Source organism: Neomonachus schauinslandi, chromosome 8 (assembly GCF_002201575.2).
Source record: "Neomonachus schauinslandi chromosome 8, ASM220157v2, whole genome shotgun sequence".
Taxonomy (NCBI): Eukaryota; Metazoa; Chordata; class Mammalia; order Carnivora; family Phocidae; genus Neomonachus; species Neomonachus schauinslandi.
The window spans coordinates 17,736,274-17,755,853 of record NC_058410.1 but is presented as its reverse complement, the minus strand read 5'-3'; the positions used below and the strand labels follow the sequence as shown (position 1 = coordinate 17,755,853).

Genomic DNA, 19,580 nt, shown 5'->3' with positions numbered 1-19,580 from the left:
CCACTTCACAGTTAAGAACATGGTATCTCTGCGCCCCCCGCCCCCCCGCACCTTGCTTATTCAAATCTTAAACCAAGCTGTTCTGGTTCCCACTAGGGAAGTATTTCCACTGATTGCAGAGATGAATGTGAGGTGTGTTTAAAGGAGCCCGTGTTTGTCAGGCAGCCTGTAAGCCCTGCTGGTCTGTGGCGTCTTTGCCCTGAGCCACCCCTACATTTCAGCTTTGATCTTTTTATAAATGAGGCGTCATTAAAAAGGATACTCTCGCTTTGAAAATACCTGATTTGAAAGTACGATTTTCTGAAAAAGGAGGATTCTGTTACCATGATGGCCTCGGCAATGATCGCTTCCTGTCTGACTTTCCTACCTCCTAGTCGTTAGTCTCTGCTCCTCCCGACTGCTGTGAGGCCAATAAACTGCATCCAAAATACCTGCAGCTGTAAAACCTAAATTGTGTGTCTCCTATGTCCTTGTCTCTTCACAGTAAAAACCAGCATTTGAGTGTTGGGAGCTCTTAGGTCCTTAAGGAAAACAGTTTACCAGGTAGGCCATCCATCAGGGTCACAAAAGCAGCAGTATTGTAAACGCCCCCGCGGTATGGCCTGAGTGCGGAGCAGTTACTGAGACAGAGGGTGAGCTGAAGGCTACGTGTCTTGTTTCATCCCTGTCCTAACGGGGAGGCAGTCAGTAGGGAATTTCAGGAAGCGTCCGGGTCTCAGACAGGCGGCTTACGTGGAGTGGGGTCCGGTGCATCCCCTTTTTACCACGGGTGGCTTGGGCTTCCTGTTGTGGCCCCCAGACTCCTCCTATTAAGCAAGATGAGAGACAGCAGCAAAGGGTCCCCTGAAGTTCTGTCGAACACATGAAGACCATCGTGAAAAATGCCCAGGGTTGATAGTTTTTAGCTGTCGTTGGAATCCTATCAAGTAGCCCATGCGTTAAAATATTGAGCACCCACTAAAGCAAAGCTTTTTAAACTGCAGGTTGCAGTTTCATTAGTGGATTGTAAAATCAGTTTAGAGGGTCATGAACAGCAGTTTTGAAAACAGAATAGAAAATACCAGGGTGTGTTCCAGAGGTAAGACTGATAGTGTTATTGTAATCTTTGTTTCGGTGTAAATGTCTCTCTGTGCACGTGTGTGTACTGACTGAATGTAAAATGTGTTTTTTACTGTAGGTCAGAATTTAAACAAATAGTTTGCGAGCCATTATGGGCTCTCAAACCAGGGCGGGGGGGGGCAGACTTTAAGGAGGTACTCACTCTCAGGTACTCACCTGTACCTGCCTGACCCTGACAGCAATCACCTCCACCAGTGCCCCTAGGCGCTTTGCTCACCTCACCCTAATCCCAATCTGATGAGCATTTTGGGGACCTCAAAATTTGATCCATGAACTCTGCCGAAGTGTTTTATCAATTTGGGAAGATAGTGGTTCTCCCGAAACCCTAGTTACAGCAGCCTCAGTTAAGATGGGACTGAAAACCCACCTAGAGGACTTCTGGGAAGATGGCAGAGTAGGAGGATCCTGGGCTCCCCTTGTCCCATGGACACAACTTAGGTAACAGCCACATCAGTGCATCCAACCCAGAAAATAATCCAAATATGGGCAAAACAGACTTTCCAGTTAACTGTCGAGAGAAGGACATATTAAAAAGGTAGGAGGGGTGGAGACATGGTCAGGAACCAAACTCCTGGCGAGACTAACCACAAACAAGAGGGACACCAAATGCACCAGAGAACAGACCCCACACCAGGCACCCCTAGGCACGGGGGATCAGCAATGAAAGATGGCTTTGAAAACCAGTGGGTCTCGGGTTTGTGGGTTTTTAATAACCAGCTGGGCTTAACTCCAGGTACTTCGAAAATCAGTGGCTCAACTCCAGGAGGGCCGAGGGGGATAGGAAATAGTCCTCACTCTTTCTTAAAGAGCTAGCATAACAAGCCTGCTGAGATATGGCATAGAAGCAGCAGTCTGAAAAGCACCTGGGGTAATCTCAGAATGGGTGCTGGAGGGACAGGGATCTTTAGGAGACTTCTCTAAGAACAAAGAGCCAGCTGGTGCCATCGCCTCCACCCTCACCTGGACCACCTGCAGGAAACAGAGTGAACACTCTCCACCTACCTTGCTAACACCACGTACCCTGCCCCCGTGTTCTCCTGTGGACTTGCCCCATCCAAACAACCTCAGTTGGCAGGACTCCCTCCAAAGCGGATCTTGCCAGGTCTCATCCTAGAAGCAGCCCTGGCAGGGACTGCTGTCTCTCCCAAGTGACTCCTGCCTCGCAGAGAGAGAAGATAACCACACACCCCAATATACTCAGTCCCAGCAGCCAAACCTTATAACCAGCAGTGCGGGGTGAGCGCCCTGTGGATCAGTGGATCAATGCATCTGCAGTGCTGGCAAGCATCTGGCCTGAATGCCAGCCCTGCCCACCAACAGAAGCTTCTCAGGACAACACAGGGAGAACCCCCCTGCAGCTGAGCATGACAGCAGCCCTTGCAAGTGGGCTGAGGACAGGCATCTGGTCTGACTGCAGACACCACCCAACTGCAAGCCCATGACCACCCCAGACTGACTCTTAGCATAGGGATCAAACCCAGCCCACAACAGCCGACTGGACTGAAGGCAAATGAGGCTCAGCACAACAGTAGGGTAGGGTACATGCAGTCCACACAGAAGACTGTCAAATAAGACACCCCTGAGGCTCCTGGTTGAGGTGAACAGGGGACCACAGGCCTCTTCTTCATAAGGCTACATCAGGAGACATAACTGACTTTCCTAATAAGAAACGAATGCAGAGTTAGACAAAATAAGGAGACAGAAGAATATGTCCCAAATGAAAGAACAGGACAAAACCACAGCCAAAGAGCTAAATGAAACAGATAAGCAATATACCTGATGAAGAATTCAAAATAATGATCATAAAGATACTTACTGGATTTGAGAAGAGTGGAGGATCTCAGACCTTCAACAAAGATAGAATATGAAAAAGAACCAATCAGGGATGAACTCAGTAACTGAAATTAAAAACACACTAGAAGCAATCAGTAGTAGATTAGAGGAGACAAAGAATGGATCAGCAAGCTGGAAGACAGTACTGGAAAGCAACCAGGCTGAACATCAAAAAGACAGGAAAAAGGAGAATAGGTTAATGGAACTCAGGGACATAATCAAGCGTAATAACTTCGCACTAGAGGGATCCCAGGAGAGAGAAGAGGGGGGCAGAAAGTTGATTTTAAGAAATAATAGCTGTGGGGCGCCTGGGTGGCTCAGTCGGTTAAGCATCTGCCTTCGGCTGAGGTCATGATCTCCAGGTCCTGGGATCGAGCCCCACATTGGGCTCCCCGGAGCTCAATGGTGAGTCTGCTTCTACCTCTACCTCTGTGATCTCTCTTGCTCTCACTCTCTCTCTAGTAATAAATTAAAAACAAAACAAAACAAAACAAAAAAGAAGAAAGAAATAATAGCTGAAAACTTCCCTAAAGTGGGGAAGGAAAGAGACATCCAGATCCAGGAGGCAGAGACAGCCCCCAACAAAATCAGTCCAAGGAGGTCCACACCAAGACACATAATAATTGGCAAAAAATTAGTGACAACGAGAATTTTTAAAGCAGCACGAGAGAACAGTTAACATATAAGGAAAACCCAGTAAGGCTGTATCAGCTGATTTTTCAGCAGAAACATTGCAGGGGCCAGAAGGGAGTGGCAGGATATATTCAAAATGCTGAAAGGGACAAAACAAAAACTTGCAACCAAGAATACCCTACCCAGCAAGGCTATTATTCAGAACAGAAGGAGAGAGAAAGCATTTCCCAAACAGAAATTAAAGGAGTTCATCACCACTAAACCAGCCTTACAAGAAACACTAAAGGGAATTCTTTTAGTAGAAAGGAGACACCCTAATGAGGAGTAAGAAAATTATGAAAGGAAAAAATTTCACAGGAAAATACAAACATAAAAGTAGATCAGTCACAAAACCAGTATGGAGGTTAAAGCACAAAAGCAGTAAAATCAATTGTATCTATAAAAATCAGTCAAGTGATTCACAAAATAAGATGTAAAGTGTGACATCATACACATAAGACATGGGGTTGGGGGGGCAAGTAAAAATTTAGTACTTTTAGAATGATTTCAAACTTAAGTGACCATCAACTTAATATAGACTGTTACGTGCACAGAAAGTTATATATCAAACTAATGGTAACCACAAATCAAAAACCTGTAATAGATATGTAAAAATAAGGGAAAGGAATCCAGGCATATCACTAGAGAAGGCTATCAAACCACAAGGGAAGAGATTAAGAGAAGAAAGAAACAGAGAACTAAAACAACTGTAAAATAAGTAACAAAATGGCAGTAAGTACATACTTAATAATTACTTTGGGGTGTTTTGTTTTTTAAAGATTTTACTTAGAGCACGCAAGAGCAAGCACAAGTGGGTGAGGGGCAGAGGGAGAAGCAGACTCTCCCCTGAGTAGGGAGCCCAACATGGGGCTCGATCCTGGGACTCTGGGATCATGACCTTAGCCGAAGGCACACACTTAACCAACTGAGCCACCCAGGCACCCCAGTAATTACTTTGAACGTAAACGGACTAAATTCTCCAATCAAAGACATGGGGTGACGGAAAAAAGCAAGACCCATCTATATGCTACCTACAAGAGATTTATTTCAGACCTAGACACATACAGAGTGAAAGCGAAAGGATAGAAAAACATTTACCATGCAAATGGAAGTGAAAAGAAAGCTGGTGTAGCAATATTTATATTGGAACAAATAGACTTTAAAATGAACGGTGTAACAAGAGACAAAGAAGAACACTACATAATGATAAAGGGAACAGTCCAGTAAGAGGATATAACAACTGTAGAAATATATCCACCCAAGGTGGAAGCACCGGAATATATAAAGCAATATTAACAGACATAAAGGAAGAAATGGGCAGTAATACAATAATAGTAGGGGACTTGAACAACCTACTTACATCGATGCATAGATCATTTAGACAGAAAATCAACAAGGAAACAGTGGCTTTGAATGACACATTAGATCAGATGGACCTAAAGGATATATTCAAAACATTCCACCCAAAAACAGAATACACATTCAAGTGCACATGGAACATTTTCCAGAAGAGATCACATGTTAGGCCACAAAACAAGTCTCAACAAATTCAAAAAGGTTGAAATGATTTCAGGCATTTTTTCCGACCACAAAAAAATCTGGAAAGAGCACAAATACATGAAAACTAAATAACATGCTATTAAACAAAGAATGGGTCAACCAAGAAATCAAAGAGGAAATCAACAAATACATAGAGACAAATGAAAATGAAAACACAGTGGTCCAAAATCTTTGGGATGCAGCAAAAGCTGTTCTAAGAGGGGAGTTTATAGCAACACAGCCCTACCTCAAGAAGCAGGAAAAATCTCCCATATCCTAACCTTATATCTAAAGGAGCTAGACAAAGAGGAAGAAAGCCCAAAGCCAGTACAGAAAGCAAAGGTTAGAACAGAAATAAATGAAATAGAGACTAAAAAAATGGAACAGATGAATCAGGAGCTGGTTCTTTGAAAAGATCAGGAAAATTGATAAGTCTTTAGCCAGACTCAACAAAAAGGACTCAAATCAGAAATGAAGGAGAGGGCGCCTGGGTGGCTCAGTCGGTTAAGCGACTGCCTTCGGCTCAGGTCATGATCCTGGAGTCCCGGGATCAGGTCCCACATCAGGCTCCCTGCTCCGCGGGGAGTCTGCTTCTCCCTCTCCCCCTCCCCCTGCTTGTGTTCCCTCTCTTGCTATGTCTCTCTCTGTCAAATAAATAAAAAAAAAAAAAAAAAAAGAAAAGAAATGAAGGAGAAAGAACTGACACCACAGAAATACAACAGATGAGAGAATATTATGAAAAATTAAATGCCAACAAATTGGACAACCTAGAAGAAATGGATAAGTTCCTAGAAACCTAACCTTCCAAGACTGAATCAGGAAGAAATAGAAAATCTGAACAGACCACTTACTAGCAATGGAACTGGAAGGCAGTTTTGCTCACCACTACACCATCAACAATGCCACTAGCAATGACATTGAATCAGTAATTAAAAAAAACTCTCAACAAGGGGCGCTTGGGTGGCTCAGTCTGTTAAGCATCTGACTCTCGATTTCGGCGCAGGTCATGATCTCAGGGTTGTGAGACTGAGTCCCATATGGGGCTCCGTGCTGAGCATGGAGCCTGCTTAAGATTCTCTCTTTCCCTCCCTCCCTGACTTGCACATGTCCAGGTGCTCTATCTCTAAAAAAATAATAATAATTAAAAAAAAAAAACCAGGGCGCCTGGGTGGCTCAGTTGGTTAAGCGACTGCCTTCAGCTCAGGTCATGATCCCAGGGTCCTGGGATCGAGTCCCGCATCGGGCTCCCTGCTCTGCGGGGAGCCTGCTTCTCCCTCTCCCACTCCCCCTGCTTGTGTTCCCTCTCTCGCTGTGTTTCTCTCTGTCAAATAAATAAATAAAATCTTTAAAAAAAAAAAAAAAAAAAAAAACCAAACTCTCAACCAAAAAAGTCCAGGACCAGATAGCTTCACAGGTGAATTCTACCAAACATTTAAAGAAAAGTAGGGGTACCTGGGTGGCTCAGTTGGTTAAGCATCCAGCTCTTGATTTCAGCTCAGGTCCTGATCCTCGGGGTGGTGGGACTGATCCCTGAGTCAGGTTCCATGCTCAGAGGGGAGTCGGCTTCTCTCCATCCGCCCCTCCCTCCACTCACACTCTCTTTCTCTCTAAAATAAATCTTTGAAAAATATTAAAACCATAATTACCATATGATCCAGTAATTTCACCACTGGGTATTTACCCAAAGAAAAGAAAATGAAAACACTAATTTGAAAATATATATGTACTCCTATGTTTATTGCAGGATTATTTATAATAGCCAAGATATCAAAGCAGCCCACGTCCACTGATGGATAAAGAAGATGTGCTATGTATGCACAATGCAATCTTACTCCGCCATAAAGAATAAAATCTTGCCATTTGCAGCAACATGAATGGACCTAAAGGGTATAATGCCAAGTGAGATAAATCAGAGAAAGACAAATACCATATGATTTCACTCACATGTGGAATTTAAGAAACAAAATGAACGAGAGAGAGACTGTTAAGTACAGAGAACAAAGGGGAGGTGGGTGGGGGGATGGGTGGAAGAGCTAAAGGGGATAAAGAGTACACTTGAGCGCTGAGAAATGCATGGAATCGTTGAATCATTGTACTGTGCACCTGAAACTAACAACACTGTGTGGGAACTATGCGGGAACACTAGAAAACCGCCACTGGAGCGCTGGGGCACAGCGACCCCCGAGTTCCAGTGAACGTCTAAGTCCTCCTGTAAGTCCTGAAGGTTATTTTCTTTCCTGTTAATAACCTTTCCACATCCAAACATTTTCAGGAATTTCATTCTCCAAACTGTTTTTGGATTGGTAAGGAGTTCACAGATAACATTGGCCGACTTAATGCTCAAAAGAATCCAGGTGCACCTGCTGAGGAACGATAGAAGCTGGCAAACCATACTTCACCTGCAAGGTGAACTAAGGGATCTTTCCAGTATAAGTAAAATGTGGTAATGTAATCTATACACACAGCTTCTGTTAACAGTTAAAGGGAAGCAAAGCCATATATCTAAAATTTACACTAAAATGGTTTTAAGAATTCTCTATTTTAACCAATTTTTACACTGTATGTTTAGCAGGATATGCTTTATGAAGAACTATTCCCCCTTTCCATTTTACCTGTGATAACTAATAAAATGGGACCATGGTCAGTATACTTAGGAGTAACAATGGGCTAACATTCTCCATGTAACAATGAAATAATAACCTATAATGCTTAGCATGTTGCTAACGCACGGGCGGATGGGATCTGAGGCCTCACGTTATCATACATAAGGGAGGATCGCGGCCATTTGACTATGCCTCTGCTTTGCCAAGTGCAAAATACTTAACATGTTGAATTGTGTCTGATTTAAAAGGATGGGGCCGGGGCACCTGGGTGGCTCAGTCGTTAAGCGTCTGCCTGCGGCTCAGGTCATGATCCCAGGGTCCTGGGATCGAGCCCCGAATCGGGCTCCCTGCTCCGTGGGAGGCCTGCTTCTCCCCCTCCCACTCTCCCTGCTTGTGTTCCCTCTCTCGCTCTGTCAAATAAATAAATAAAATCTTAAAAAAATAAAAAAAGATGGGGCCGTTAATCAGTCTGGTTGAGGTGGCTCCCATTCTTATCCATCCATCTTAGTGTCTGGATTTAGGCCTGACATCATACATTTAGTGTTATCAGTTTGGAATCAGAGTGAGTTTGGTAGAAAACTGGAGTCCTGGAAGGAACCTCATTTTCTCTGCTGATAATGGCTAACCCAGTAGTAATGTCACGGTGCCCTGGCCTTTTCTCCTTGTTCCTTTTCCCTCAGCTGTACAGCACGCACACAGAGGTTTTATGAAAGAATGTCTTTCATTTACCCAACAGTATCCATATCCAGGTTCTTAGAGTAGGCACCATCCCTACTCCTTCCTAATCAAATCCATCCACCACCCGATGTCTCCTTATTGCTTTTTTATTGAAAGGCTGAGATTGCTTAATGGGGAGATGTCAAAATTCTAAATTAAAATATTTCATTAGAAATGTTTACTGAAATAATAGGCCAGGAAGAAAGCCTTTAGTTACAAGATAGTGGTCTTTTGGAGATTACAGCCTGCCATTGCTTTGTACCTTCCAAACCTGACGTGGGTTTAAAATTTTTATCTTTTTCTGTCGGCCTGGAATAGTAGGATCATCTGGGGTGTTCTCAGGCATTTCAACCCATCGTCAAAACACACATCAAACATGGGATTAACCAAAATATAGCAAAGGAGTTAATTATGGGGTGTATGCGTGTGTGTTAAAAGTACTGATGAAAACTAAGCATTTAGCACAGGGCCTGACCACACAAAGTAAATTCTCGGTAAAGCTTATCAAGCAATACTACCAGGTGACCTCCACTAACAACCATCAAATTAGTAGATGATGTCTGGTTAGTAAGTTCAGTTATCAGCCTGACAGCTGATTTTAATCAGGGTTGTTGCTCCCCTGGAAATTAGAACCATATCAGTATTTTATAGATTGTCTCAGGCAAAATACTCAGAGAAGCTTGTTTACTTACTTGTACCAAGGTTGGTTGACTTGTTTCAAGGATACATTTACTTCACAGACACCAACAAACCAGCAAGAGGGGAGAGCTTAGCGGGAGGTGTACTTTGAGAGTTCCGCGGTTACCAGTGAACGTTAGGGGGGCACTGATAGAATTCAGTCCACCGGCCCTTCGCAGCCCTGATCTCAGGAAATTGTCCTCCCTTAACAGAAATCCCGTCGTGGTTTCTAAACGGGGTACTACGGATGATCAAACTCTTCTACACTGATTGCAGCTAGGAGCAGACATTAGGCCTAGATTTATTTTACTGCCTGACACAGCCTATTTCTTTTCCTCATGACAATTTCAGTCTCTACGAGTCCATTAATAAATCTGAGAACTCTCTCTAAAAATAAAAATGGGGCCATAATAACCCTATCTCACCCAGTGTCATAAATAGTGATTTTCCTGTCCTTAGTGTAATTCAACAATGGGACACAGAAGTTGGAGATTTCAGTTACGTCAGCACGTCTTTACACATTAGTTTGATTTGTTGGTTTTTTTTAAACGACTGTAAAATATTTCCTCACAGGCAAGAGTCGGAAGCCTGGCCTTCTCTCTGTCAAGTCGTCGGCGGAGTCTAGCTTAAAGTCTTTCAACAGGAACGAGCTGGGCAACTACCCAACCCTGCCTTTAACGAAGTCCGCCGACGCGCTGAAGCAGGGGGAGGCGGCCAGGCTGGGCAGTGGTCTTACCCCGCACGCTTCCAAGTGCTGTGAGCAGCCGTGGGGCACTGGTTTGAACCAAAACCGAAGAAGCCTCCCTGTTGTCATCTGTCGGAGCTGTGAGACCCTGGAGGGCCCCCAGACTGTGGAAACTTGGCCCCGATCCCACTCCCTGGATGACCTTCAAGGAGAGCCTGCTGCTGAGAAGGATGTGCCTGGCGAGGTGACGGACCCCTCCCCTCAGACTGTACCACAAGTGCCACAGAAGACAGCCCCCTCCGTCGCAAAGGTTCAAAGCCCCAAACGAGGTCCTGCTGTTGACCGTGCACTGCTGCTGACCCAAAGCAAGAGAGGTTCTGAGCCTCCGAAGACAGCTACTAAGAAACCGGATGGCTCCATAGCCTCTTCGCGTGGCGCATCACCTCCTCCGTGTTTGCCCAAAAACTACGATGCTCAGCCTCCCGGAGTTAAACACACTTTAACAAGGACGCCTCTGGAGGGTCACAGGAAAGGACTCGATTTTGAAGGCACATATTCCCCCCCGGGCACCAAAGAAGGCCTAGATGCCGAGCAGAGGGGCTCCGAGGCAAGAACACAGGCAAAGCATCCTGCCCAGCCTCCGCCCGTTCCTGCCAAGAAGAGCCGAGAGCGCCTGGCCAACGGACTCCACCCTAGCCCTCCTGGCCCCGACGCGCCAAGCCTGCCCGCGAAGAGGGGCAGCCCCGGTGACTGTCACTCGCCTCCGGCTTCCAGGCCTCCCTCAGGACAGGAGCCTGGCAGCCCCCCGAGCACAAGACCACCGCCCTGGCTCTCCGAGCTCCCGGGGAGCACAAGCCTCCAGGAGCACGGCGTGAAGCTGGGCCCGGCTCTGACCAGGAAGATCTCCTGCGCTCGGGGAGTGGATCTGGAGATGCTCACGGAAAACAAGTTACGAGCTGAAGGCATCGATCTCACCGAGGAGCCATATTCGGATAAGGTACCAAAGGCCTTACGGGCCTCTGCTTCTTTAAGTCAGGCAGCCAGGTGAGAAGAGCCGCCCAGGGACCCCACGGAGCCCGCCTGGCTGCAGGGGCCCTGCTGACGGTGGGGGGTAGGGGGGCGCCAAGCCGGGCCCTCTGTTGCCGGGTGCCAGGTGCTGGGATGAATGGGAGCCATGTCCAGATGAAACACAAATACAGCCTTGGACTTCTCCTTTCTCTTTTTTTCCCCTCTTCTTTTGCTTATTTTTAATTTCTGGCGGCCGTACTTTGCAGGGAGGGCTATCAAGCAGGACTACAACTGGTTCCAGAAAGGGCTGGCTTAGTGGACAGTCCTAAATTGCAGTTTCCATGTTTTATTGAACCTGTATGTTTGTAGATGTTAACAAATCCCCATTTCATTTCCTGTTTGTAAAATGGGATTAATAATCTGCATAACTACCTTCTGCAGGTATTATTGGGAGCAAATAAATGTGAACACACTTTGAAAATTACAGAACCCCTTTCAGATGTAATTATATCGTATAGTTATCTGTATGAGTAACGGGGAATGATTATGAGATCTCCCACTGTACCAAAAACACTGCGAAAACTCATTTAAACTCATATAATGAAAACTCATTGCTTATTTGGAAAAAAAAAAAAAGAGTAGATCTACCAATACCAAAATGATTTTGAAGACAAATGATAATAGATGTAGCTGTACATTATTCCTAGAAATGCGTACCCTGATAATGCATTCCTGGGAGTCCTGGTTATAAAATTCTTTGGACCACAAATGCCTTACAGTACAATCCTCCACCCCTTGCTCCTCCTCCGTGATCCTCAGTGAGCAAACCCCTCAGAATGGAAAGTAGTGAGAACTGTTCTGTACATAAGTGCCGGCCTCGGGCCTGGTGGTGTAAAAGAGATGCGACGCAACAGTGGGCTCCCCGTAGGGAGCACGTGTGCCCTGCTCCCCTGCAGCTTAGGAGACCGCAAGATGATCCGCTGGAGTGAGGTGAGGTCCTTGGCTCAGACAATACAAGACGATTCTGTTCTGCTTTACTTAACGTTTCAAAACATTTTTCTAGAGCTCATCAGTACCAGAAGGATCAAAGTGTAAACACATTCTCTCTAAAACATCCATCCTGACTACAGATATATTCACTTCAAATGAAAACTTGGTGACGCTTTCCAGTAGCTGCCGGTGCCTTGTGTTTGCTGCTGTTGAAGAAACAATTCCCTGCATTCCTTGATGCCACGTTTTTGTTCTCCCCTGCAGCACGGCCGCTGTGGGATCCCTGAAGCCCTGGTGCAGAGATACGCCGAGGACTTAGATCAGCCCGAGAGGGACGTCGCCACCAACATGGACCAGATCCGCGTGAAGCTACTGCGGAAGCAGCACCGCATGGCGGTGAGCGGCGGGCGCTTGGGGTCCCCCCTCCCCGCCCAGCTCGGCTTTTGAGTCCATTTAGTTAGAGCACTGAATGATGAGCACGCTGGCAACCACTAAGTAGGCCTGGGCTCACGGCTGCTATCAAAAGGAGACACCTGGAGGGAAAGGAATACATAGCCTACAGTTTTAAAAATACAGTTTTGGAAAGAAGGAAAAATGAAAATGATCCATAATCCTAGCACTATGAAAGTTTTTAAAAATCTTGTCTAGTCAGTTCTCTGCACATAACAATAAATGTAGTTTTGAAACCCGTTTTCAGTGATCAGATCATGAATCTGTTACTGAACATTCATTTGTCTTACAATATGTCAAAATGCTCTAGTAAATGTACCCTCATTTAGCCAATCCTCTATTGTTGAAACATTTAAATTTTTCCCCAACTTACTATTTCAAAAAATGTAGTAAAGAACTCCCTTGTTAATATATAATAAATCTTTGTATAGACTCCCAAGGTTAATTTCTGAGTATATATATTGGTTTAAGGGGGTTTGCTTACACAAGCCTGCACAAGATCTCAAGGGATTTGCACACTTGTTAGTAGACTACCTTCCTGAGAGAGAAGTACTTGGTCTTTTCACAAGTTGAGTGTAAATGTCCATTTCCCTGCCCTAGCCAACACTTGGTATTATTGTAATTTCTTTATAACTACATTAATGAAATATTTAATTTTCTGGTTAATGTAGATTCAAAGTACAGTGGAAAATCTGTTTTATAAAAACTCTGCCCACGGAGTGTCTTGCCTGCCACACTACCACACGGGCCTGCCTCTTGAAGCACCCAGGGATTTCCTTGACGAGCAGGTCACCAGGAGACAAAATAGCAGGGTCTAGAAATGCTTACAGTTTGGAGACTTGGGGACAGTCTTAGGGTTAGATCTAATTCCAAGTACTTTCTAGAACCTGAAAAACTTCCTTGAAGATATGTCTCACCTTTGAGAACCTGAGAAAGAATTCTTGAGGCTCCTCTTGGTCTTTGACATCTCATGGCCCGAGTACTTTCTAATAGTCTGGCAGGGTAGGATTGGAGTCGTGTTCCTTTTGGGTATAGAAGGAGCCCTCCGGCACCCTATGTCAGGTCTTTATAAAATTGCTTTCTTTATTTGTCCAGATCCCAAGTGGTGGGCTCACAGAAATCTGTAGAAAGCCCCTCTCTCCCGGATGCGTTTCGTCTGTGTCAGACTGGCTGGTCTCCATCGGTCTGCCCATGTACACCAGTGCTCTCACCGAAGCCGGGTTCAGCACACTGGGCCAAGTGCCTTCTCTGTCCCACACTTGCCTTCAGGAGGCCGGCATCACGGAGGAGAGACACATAAGCAAGCTCATGTCTGCAGCCAGACTCTTCAAACTGCCACCAGGCCCCGAGGCCATGTAGCCAGGCCCGTAACAGAGCTCCCTGGACCAGAGCCGCCCTTTCACTGTGCTTATGCTAATGCAGTTCCTCCTCCTCGGGACATGCAGACCAGATCCAGAAGAAAGGCCTAATGTATGGCCACACAGAGCACGAAACCTTGGCACAGGACTGATGACCCTCTCTTCTCCAGAAAAGCCCCCTTGAGGAAATTGGTGTGGTTCTCTTTGACCCCCAAAGAAAAGACAAGCACTTATTTTTATTTTCAGAACACAGAAGAACCAGGATGCCAACTTGCCACACATGCTGTGCCTCCAGTCTGTCTTGGTGCGCTGGGAGAGGGCTGGGAGCAGAGGGAGGGGCAGCCGGTTTCGTTTCTGAGAACGCCCTTGCCCTTCCGTCTGTCACCCTGCAGGACACCTGAGGCCCAGACGGGCTTTAGCTAGGCCAAAGTGACAGACTCGGGAGTGCATTGTCCACTATTGACCATGCCTGTTTGTTCAAAAGTAAGAAAATCTGGCTGCACTAGGGAAAAAAAGAAAAAGCCCTATTCTCCTTCAAGTAAACAAGAGACATTTTAATAATTGCTTTCTAGCAATCAGCTTTTATTTGCCTTAATATAAGCTTTGAAGCAGTTATCCTAGTGTTCACTACCCTGTAACCATAGTTTCCAATCTTCAGCTTAGACTGCCATCTAACATGTGAGATGTTTTCAGCAAAAAAAACAAAGCAAAAATGGGCTTTTCTAATTGCCTCACTCTAACATGGCTCATTTTGTAGGGGTTTATCAGGCACAAAGTTCATGTTGGCTTTCAGTTTTTACACTAACCACAAATCCAGTAAGAAGCTATCTGAAATTCCGAGATCAGGTGTGTATGTGAGTGTGCATGCATGTGCGTGTGTGTGTGTATGTGTGTGTATATAGTAACTACCTTCACTTTAATCAGTTTAGTTTTGTTTACCACGTTGGTCATCGAGCTGCAGGATTGACTTGGACTCCTGACCACGTCCATCCCAAAATTCAGTTGTCAGCTAACAGATTAGCTTTGCAAAGTCATTGTAAGGTTGACTATTTCAGAAAGATGTTTTTAAAAGGGAAGCAGTTTATAAGATATTTTAAAAGGGTTTTTTTTTTTCCACTTTTATAATTCAGGTATCGTTCTCCTTCCTTATTGAGATAATTCTTTTAATTTGGATGAAAGTTCATTTTGGAGCCAGACAAACCACATTAGCCATGTATTAAGTTAACATTTGCATATTTTCAATTGTTTTCCAACTGATTGTAGTGTTTTCCATCCTCTTTTAGTCTGGTGTCTGATTTTTCTAGCACATAAGAAATTTAGGCAACTAAATTAAGGTTTCTGTTGCTTATACTAAATGAGTTTCCTTTACATTCTTAATCATGAGACCTATTTTGAGCACTGAATGTGATCATTTACAATAGAAACACTTTGAACACAAAGCCTTGATCAAAAGCTCTTAAACATTTCATCTACTCATTAAAACGATTTCCCTTGGGGGGGGGGGGGGGGGAGTGATTTCATTTATAAAGCCATCTTCAGCATTTGCTCTCTGTACTTGGATCCAAGTTTCTGAGGAAAGGGATGTTCTCAGGTGATATATTTTTTCATGCTTTGGTACACATTTAAAAAATAAATGTCTCTTCAACAATAATATTCACCTTCTATAAGATGCCATGTGAAGAAGTTGTGGAAATGCAGAATAAAAAGCTCAAGCTGCCAATTTTCTACTGAAATCTTAAGAACAGCCCATTTTTGCCACGTTGGGTTGTGCGCACAGCGCCCGCGGAGTGTAACTCGGCCGCAGGGCTACCTGTGACCACGCCGCGTAGGTGTGTGTCTCACGCTGTGGCGGCCGTGGGTGCGAGGACACGCTCCGCATCCTGCTGCCCAGTGCCTTGGCCTGACCTGCGATCCTGCTCATCGTTTAAGCTGACCACACCCAAGTCACGAAATCTCGGTAATAGAGGAAGAAGAGAAATCTTGTGTGAAATTTCCCAGTGTTAGTTCATTTTCAGTGTAAGATTTCCATTTCAGTAAAAGTGGCACCAGAAAAGGGAACGTTCTGGAGTTGAGTTTTTTGAGAATGCCAAACCATATTTTTGTCACTCTTCTTTGGAAGTCATCACCTTTGCATAGAAAAATCAAATTCAGGGACCATGAATGATTTTCAGCGGGAAGATCTTCCTAATAGGGGGTCTGATGAGGTTTTTACTTTATTGTGCTTTAAAAACAAAAAACAAAAAAACAAAAAAAAAACTTTTTTAAATTGTTAGTATTTGTTTGGTCTTCTTTTGCTTTAAACTTTTAATTTGATCCTAGAAAAGTCTGAATGTTTGTGTGTGACATTTGACTAAGGTGGTTTAGGGGCTGCCTGTCAGAAGACAGGTGTTAGGCTTCAGCAATATCCGGTTTTAATCAGTTGCACTTGGTACAGAATGTTGAGGAAGGGTGAAAAGTGTAGTCTTTGGAAAGCACAAAAGAAACCTAGAAAGGCAGTTTGGCTCAGGTAGCTACACATCCGTTGTGTGTAATTTTTACTTTAAAGCTGTCTAGAAGAAATGCAGCCAGCCCCAACTACTATTTACATTCCCAGATAACCAAGAAGCAGATGGATTTTCATGGCCTTCCCTTAGCAGCCCTTTTTCTCTGTCCTGATCCCTGGTGTGGGTGAAATTGGAAATTACTAGTCTATTGCAAACCAGTTCCTGACATAGCAAAATTTGCTTTCATGACTGCAGCAAAAGAAATCCGTTCACCAAGTCAGTGCTGCATGTGTGTACTGTATTATTTTCAGAAAATATAGTAGTCTGAGTCCGAGTTATCTTGATTTTAAATTGATAGAGAAAACAAACTGTCAAGCAAGTTATATAACAACTAACAACATTGCACTTTCTGTATATGAAATCAATATTTAAATAACTTATTTTTCTCCATTGCTGTTCTTAAACATTGTAAGTAGCTGTAATATACCAGTCCCAATATGTCCTTGCGATTGCTTCAGCCCAGGAAAGCTGTGTATTGTTTTAAAAATTGTAAAAATTATTGTGATGATTCACTTAGCAAAGAGAAAGGTGGACAGAAAGGTTTTCCTATGTATCAAAACTTGTCTATAATTATGTCATCTATGTACCTAGAAAAAAAATAAATTTCTTCAGTTGACGATGCCTCTTTTGTTCCTTGGTGTTTCAAAGATGAACGGAGTAGAAATGAAAGATAATTTACAAAGTTTATACAAACATTTGAAGACAGTTACTTCTGCCGCATCACCGTTTAAAACTCGTTAACACACACTCATTCTCTTTGCCAATTTATTGTTTTTTCCCCAAATACTGCATAATCAAATCCTATAACCACAGCATCTTAGACCAGAAGGAATTTTGGAAGTCATCTGTAGTCTAAGGCCATCAATTTTCAAATGAAGAGCCTCAGTCCATGTAGGTGGTCGACTCGCCCAGTATCATGCAGTTACATGGTAACAAAACCCAAAATTTTAATTGCGAGAAAAAAATCTAGGTTGAGATATTATAGAAATTGACTGACTTGGCAAAAATAATTTTTCAATATTGTGTATCACAATTGATACAAAAGCATTTTTAATTAGGGGCTGTGTAATAAGAAAATTTGAGTGGGTAATACCCACACTTGAGATAAAAAAAAAAAATCACCCTCTTCCTTCCTCCCAGCCACCTATTTCTGCCACTGCAGGTGAACAGTAGAACCTGTTTGCATATCTTTTCAGAACTGCTCCATTTACAATTAAACTGCTTATGTCGTTTTCCAAACAGGAACGATGGCATATTCTTCACACTTCTTCACCTTGATTTTACATTCACTGCATCTTGGAGATCTTTTCATGTCACAACTCCTCCATTCTCTTAAAGGCTACATAACATTGTTATGCCAATAATGTAATCACTCCTCAGTGGAAGGACCGTATCTCGCAGTTACAAAAAAGCCGTTAGGAATACCCTTGTACCTATGTCACCTAGCACGTGGAATTGTGTTAAAATTACGTGTACTTTAGATTTTGATAAAATATTTTAAATCCACTGGTGGATTTCATTAAAGGAAGTTTTACCATGATAGGTTTTATTTATCTTACTCTCTACCCCCTAGTCCATTTTGTAAGTGGGGATATTTCACATATTGTCAGTGTGGGGGTTCATCTGAAGCGCAGTTTTAAAGAACCGTGAGTCTCCAAGGTTACTTATCTCACACTGACTCCTAAAATTCAGTTCAATTCAAAGAAGATACTTTTTTCTTGTGATCCCTAAGAAACCTTGACCCAACCTTGGTGGTAGGTGTTTGTTCTAGGGGCAATGCATATATGGATACTTATGTTGCATTCACTTAGAAGTTACAAAGCACATACATTTGATTAGGGCCTGGAGAAAACAGAAGGGTGGCTGTCGTTCTCCAACCACGGGAACCATTCTGGAGACCTCAGAATGCAGGCTCTCTTATTCTGAGCTAGGAGGACCCACTCAGAGCACACTACGCAGTCCTTCCTTGGAGGATGTGTGAGCCTGAGAGGCACGATGCATACTCGCTCAGCCGTAGTCAGGAGGGCAGCTTTATTTGCAAGCATCCCCCCACACACGCCCCGCCCAACACTACACCAGAGAAAGGGGATTTAGCTATTTGCTCTCGTGCCCTTTAACAAGCACCTGAAGGTCCTAATCAAACCATGTTTGAGTCCAATGTGGGAAGACCCCAGGATGTGTGTGGGAGCCTCAGCAGTTAAGACCAAGCTGATTGGACTTTACCACCTTCCCGTTCATTCTCAACACCTGGGTAATGAATACGGTCACAGCCGTGAGAGAAATGTGTGCGAAGAGCTGTGGGAACCAGAGGAGAAACTGACTCAGTCGAGGAGAGAAAAAGGTCAGAGGAGGTAGCTAATGTGAGTTATAACTGTGTGCCCGTGTGCTAAGAGCATTAGACTCAGAAACACAAAGTCTTGAAAAGCACGAGAAAATAACTGAGAAATTATCTCCTGCATCTCCAGACTCCTGATCACTTGCCTCTCATCCTGACTGGGTATCTTTTCCTCCATTCGATAGAACACTTGGAAAACCATCCATTGGGCCTCCTCTCTGGACCTTCTTTGAGCACAGTTGCAAATTCCCCCACATTCTCACCTCATTTTTCCTCCTCACTCCAGCCATGACTATAGAGAGGTGTCCCTCCAACTGTCTAATCCTTCTGCTCTTGCTCAGGATCCTGTCCGGGGACCCCCTCAGCCATCACACATTCCCTCACTTCTCTGTAGCTTCCCCTTGAACATGTTTGCCAGCCTGGGGCTCTGCTTTCCAGGCCTATCCAAACTCCCCTTTTTTGGATAATCACACTGCATTTCCGTTGGGAGAACTGCAGTCCTCACATTTCAGGGGTTCCTGGTACAACCTTTAGTCATGGTGTCCCCCAGGCCTCTCCCAGTGGTGAGGACAGCTCTTGCCAGGCCATTCAGCCTCCATTACCACAGAACTGGGCTCTGGAGTTCAATGTCAGGCACAGAGGAGCATTGGAACTGAATTGTCTAAACGTGGTGCCCAGGAAGCTCAGCAATCGAGGTCTTCCTGTTCTTTCCAAAGCTTGTTCAGCCTTTCTTTTGTTTGATTCCTTACGCCATTGGCAATCAAACATCTCTTCTCAGGCACCCCTTACATTCGAAAACTAAAGACTCCCATTTTGAACTTCCCAATGAAGCAATATTAATAGAGGTGTATGGGCAAGGCTAAAGCTACAACTTGGCCCCAAGTCCTCCACTGACAGAGCCCATCCATCTCCAGCCACTCACCGCCCCTCTTTTGAATTAGGCTGATGTTGAAGGGGGTAGACGCCTCCTGTGCATCCCCAACTGATGGTGAGCGTAGAGTCGTTAATATCATTCTGGGCTGGAAGGAAAAAATCAAACTTATGATAAAC

General features: G+C 44.2%; 1 protein-coding gene across 6 annotated transcripts in view; it reads left to right on the top strand.

Moving 5' to 3' along the window:
* Nucleotides 1–16,810, top strand: part of SASH1 (SAM and SH3 domain containing 1) — a 189,136-nt gene extending 172,326 nt beyond the window's left edge. For all 6 annotated transcript variants that reach the window (XM_044917637.1, XM_044917636.1, XM_021693636.2 and 3 more), the window contains 3 exons: nt 9,735–10,843; nt 12,109–12,240; nt 13,390–16,810. In XM_044917637.1, coding sequence (XP_044773572.1) covers nt 9,735–10,843; nt 12,109–12,240; nt 13,390–13,653 — 1,505 coding nt within the window. In that variant the 3' untranslated portion in view covers nt 13,654–16,810. The remainder of the gene's footprint in view (nt 1–9,734; nt 10,844–12,108; nt 12,241–13,389) is intronic.
* The last annotated feature ends 2,770 nt before the right edge of the window (nt 16,811–19,580 follow it).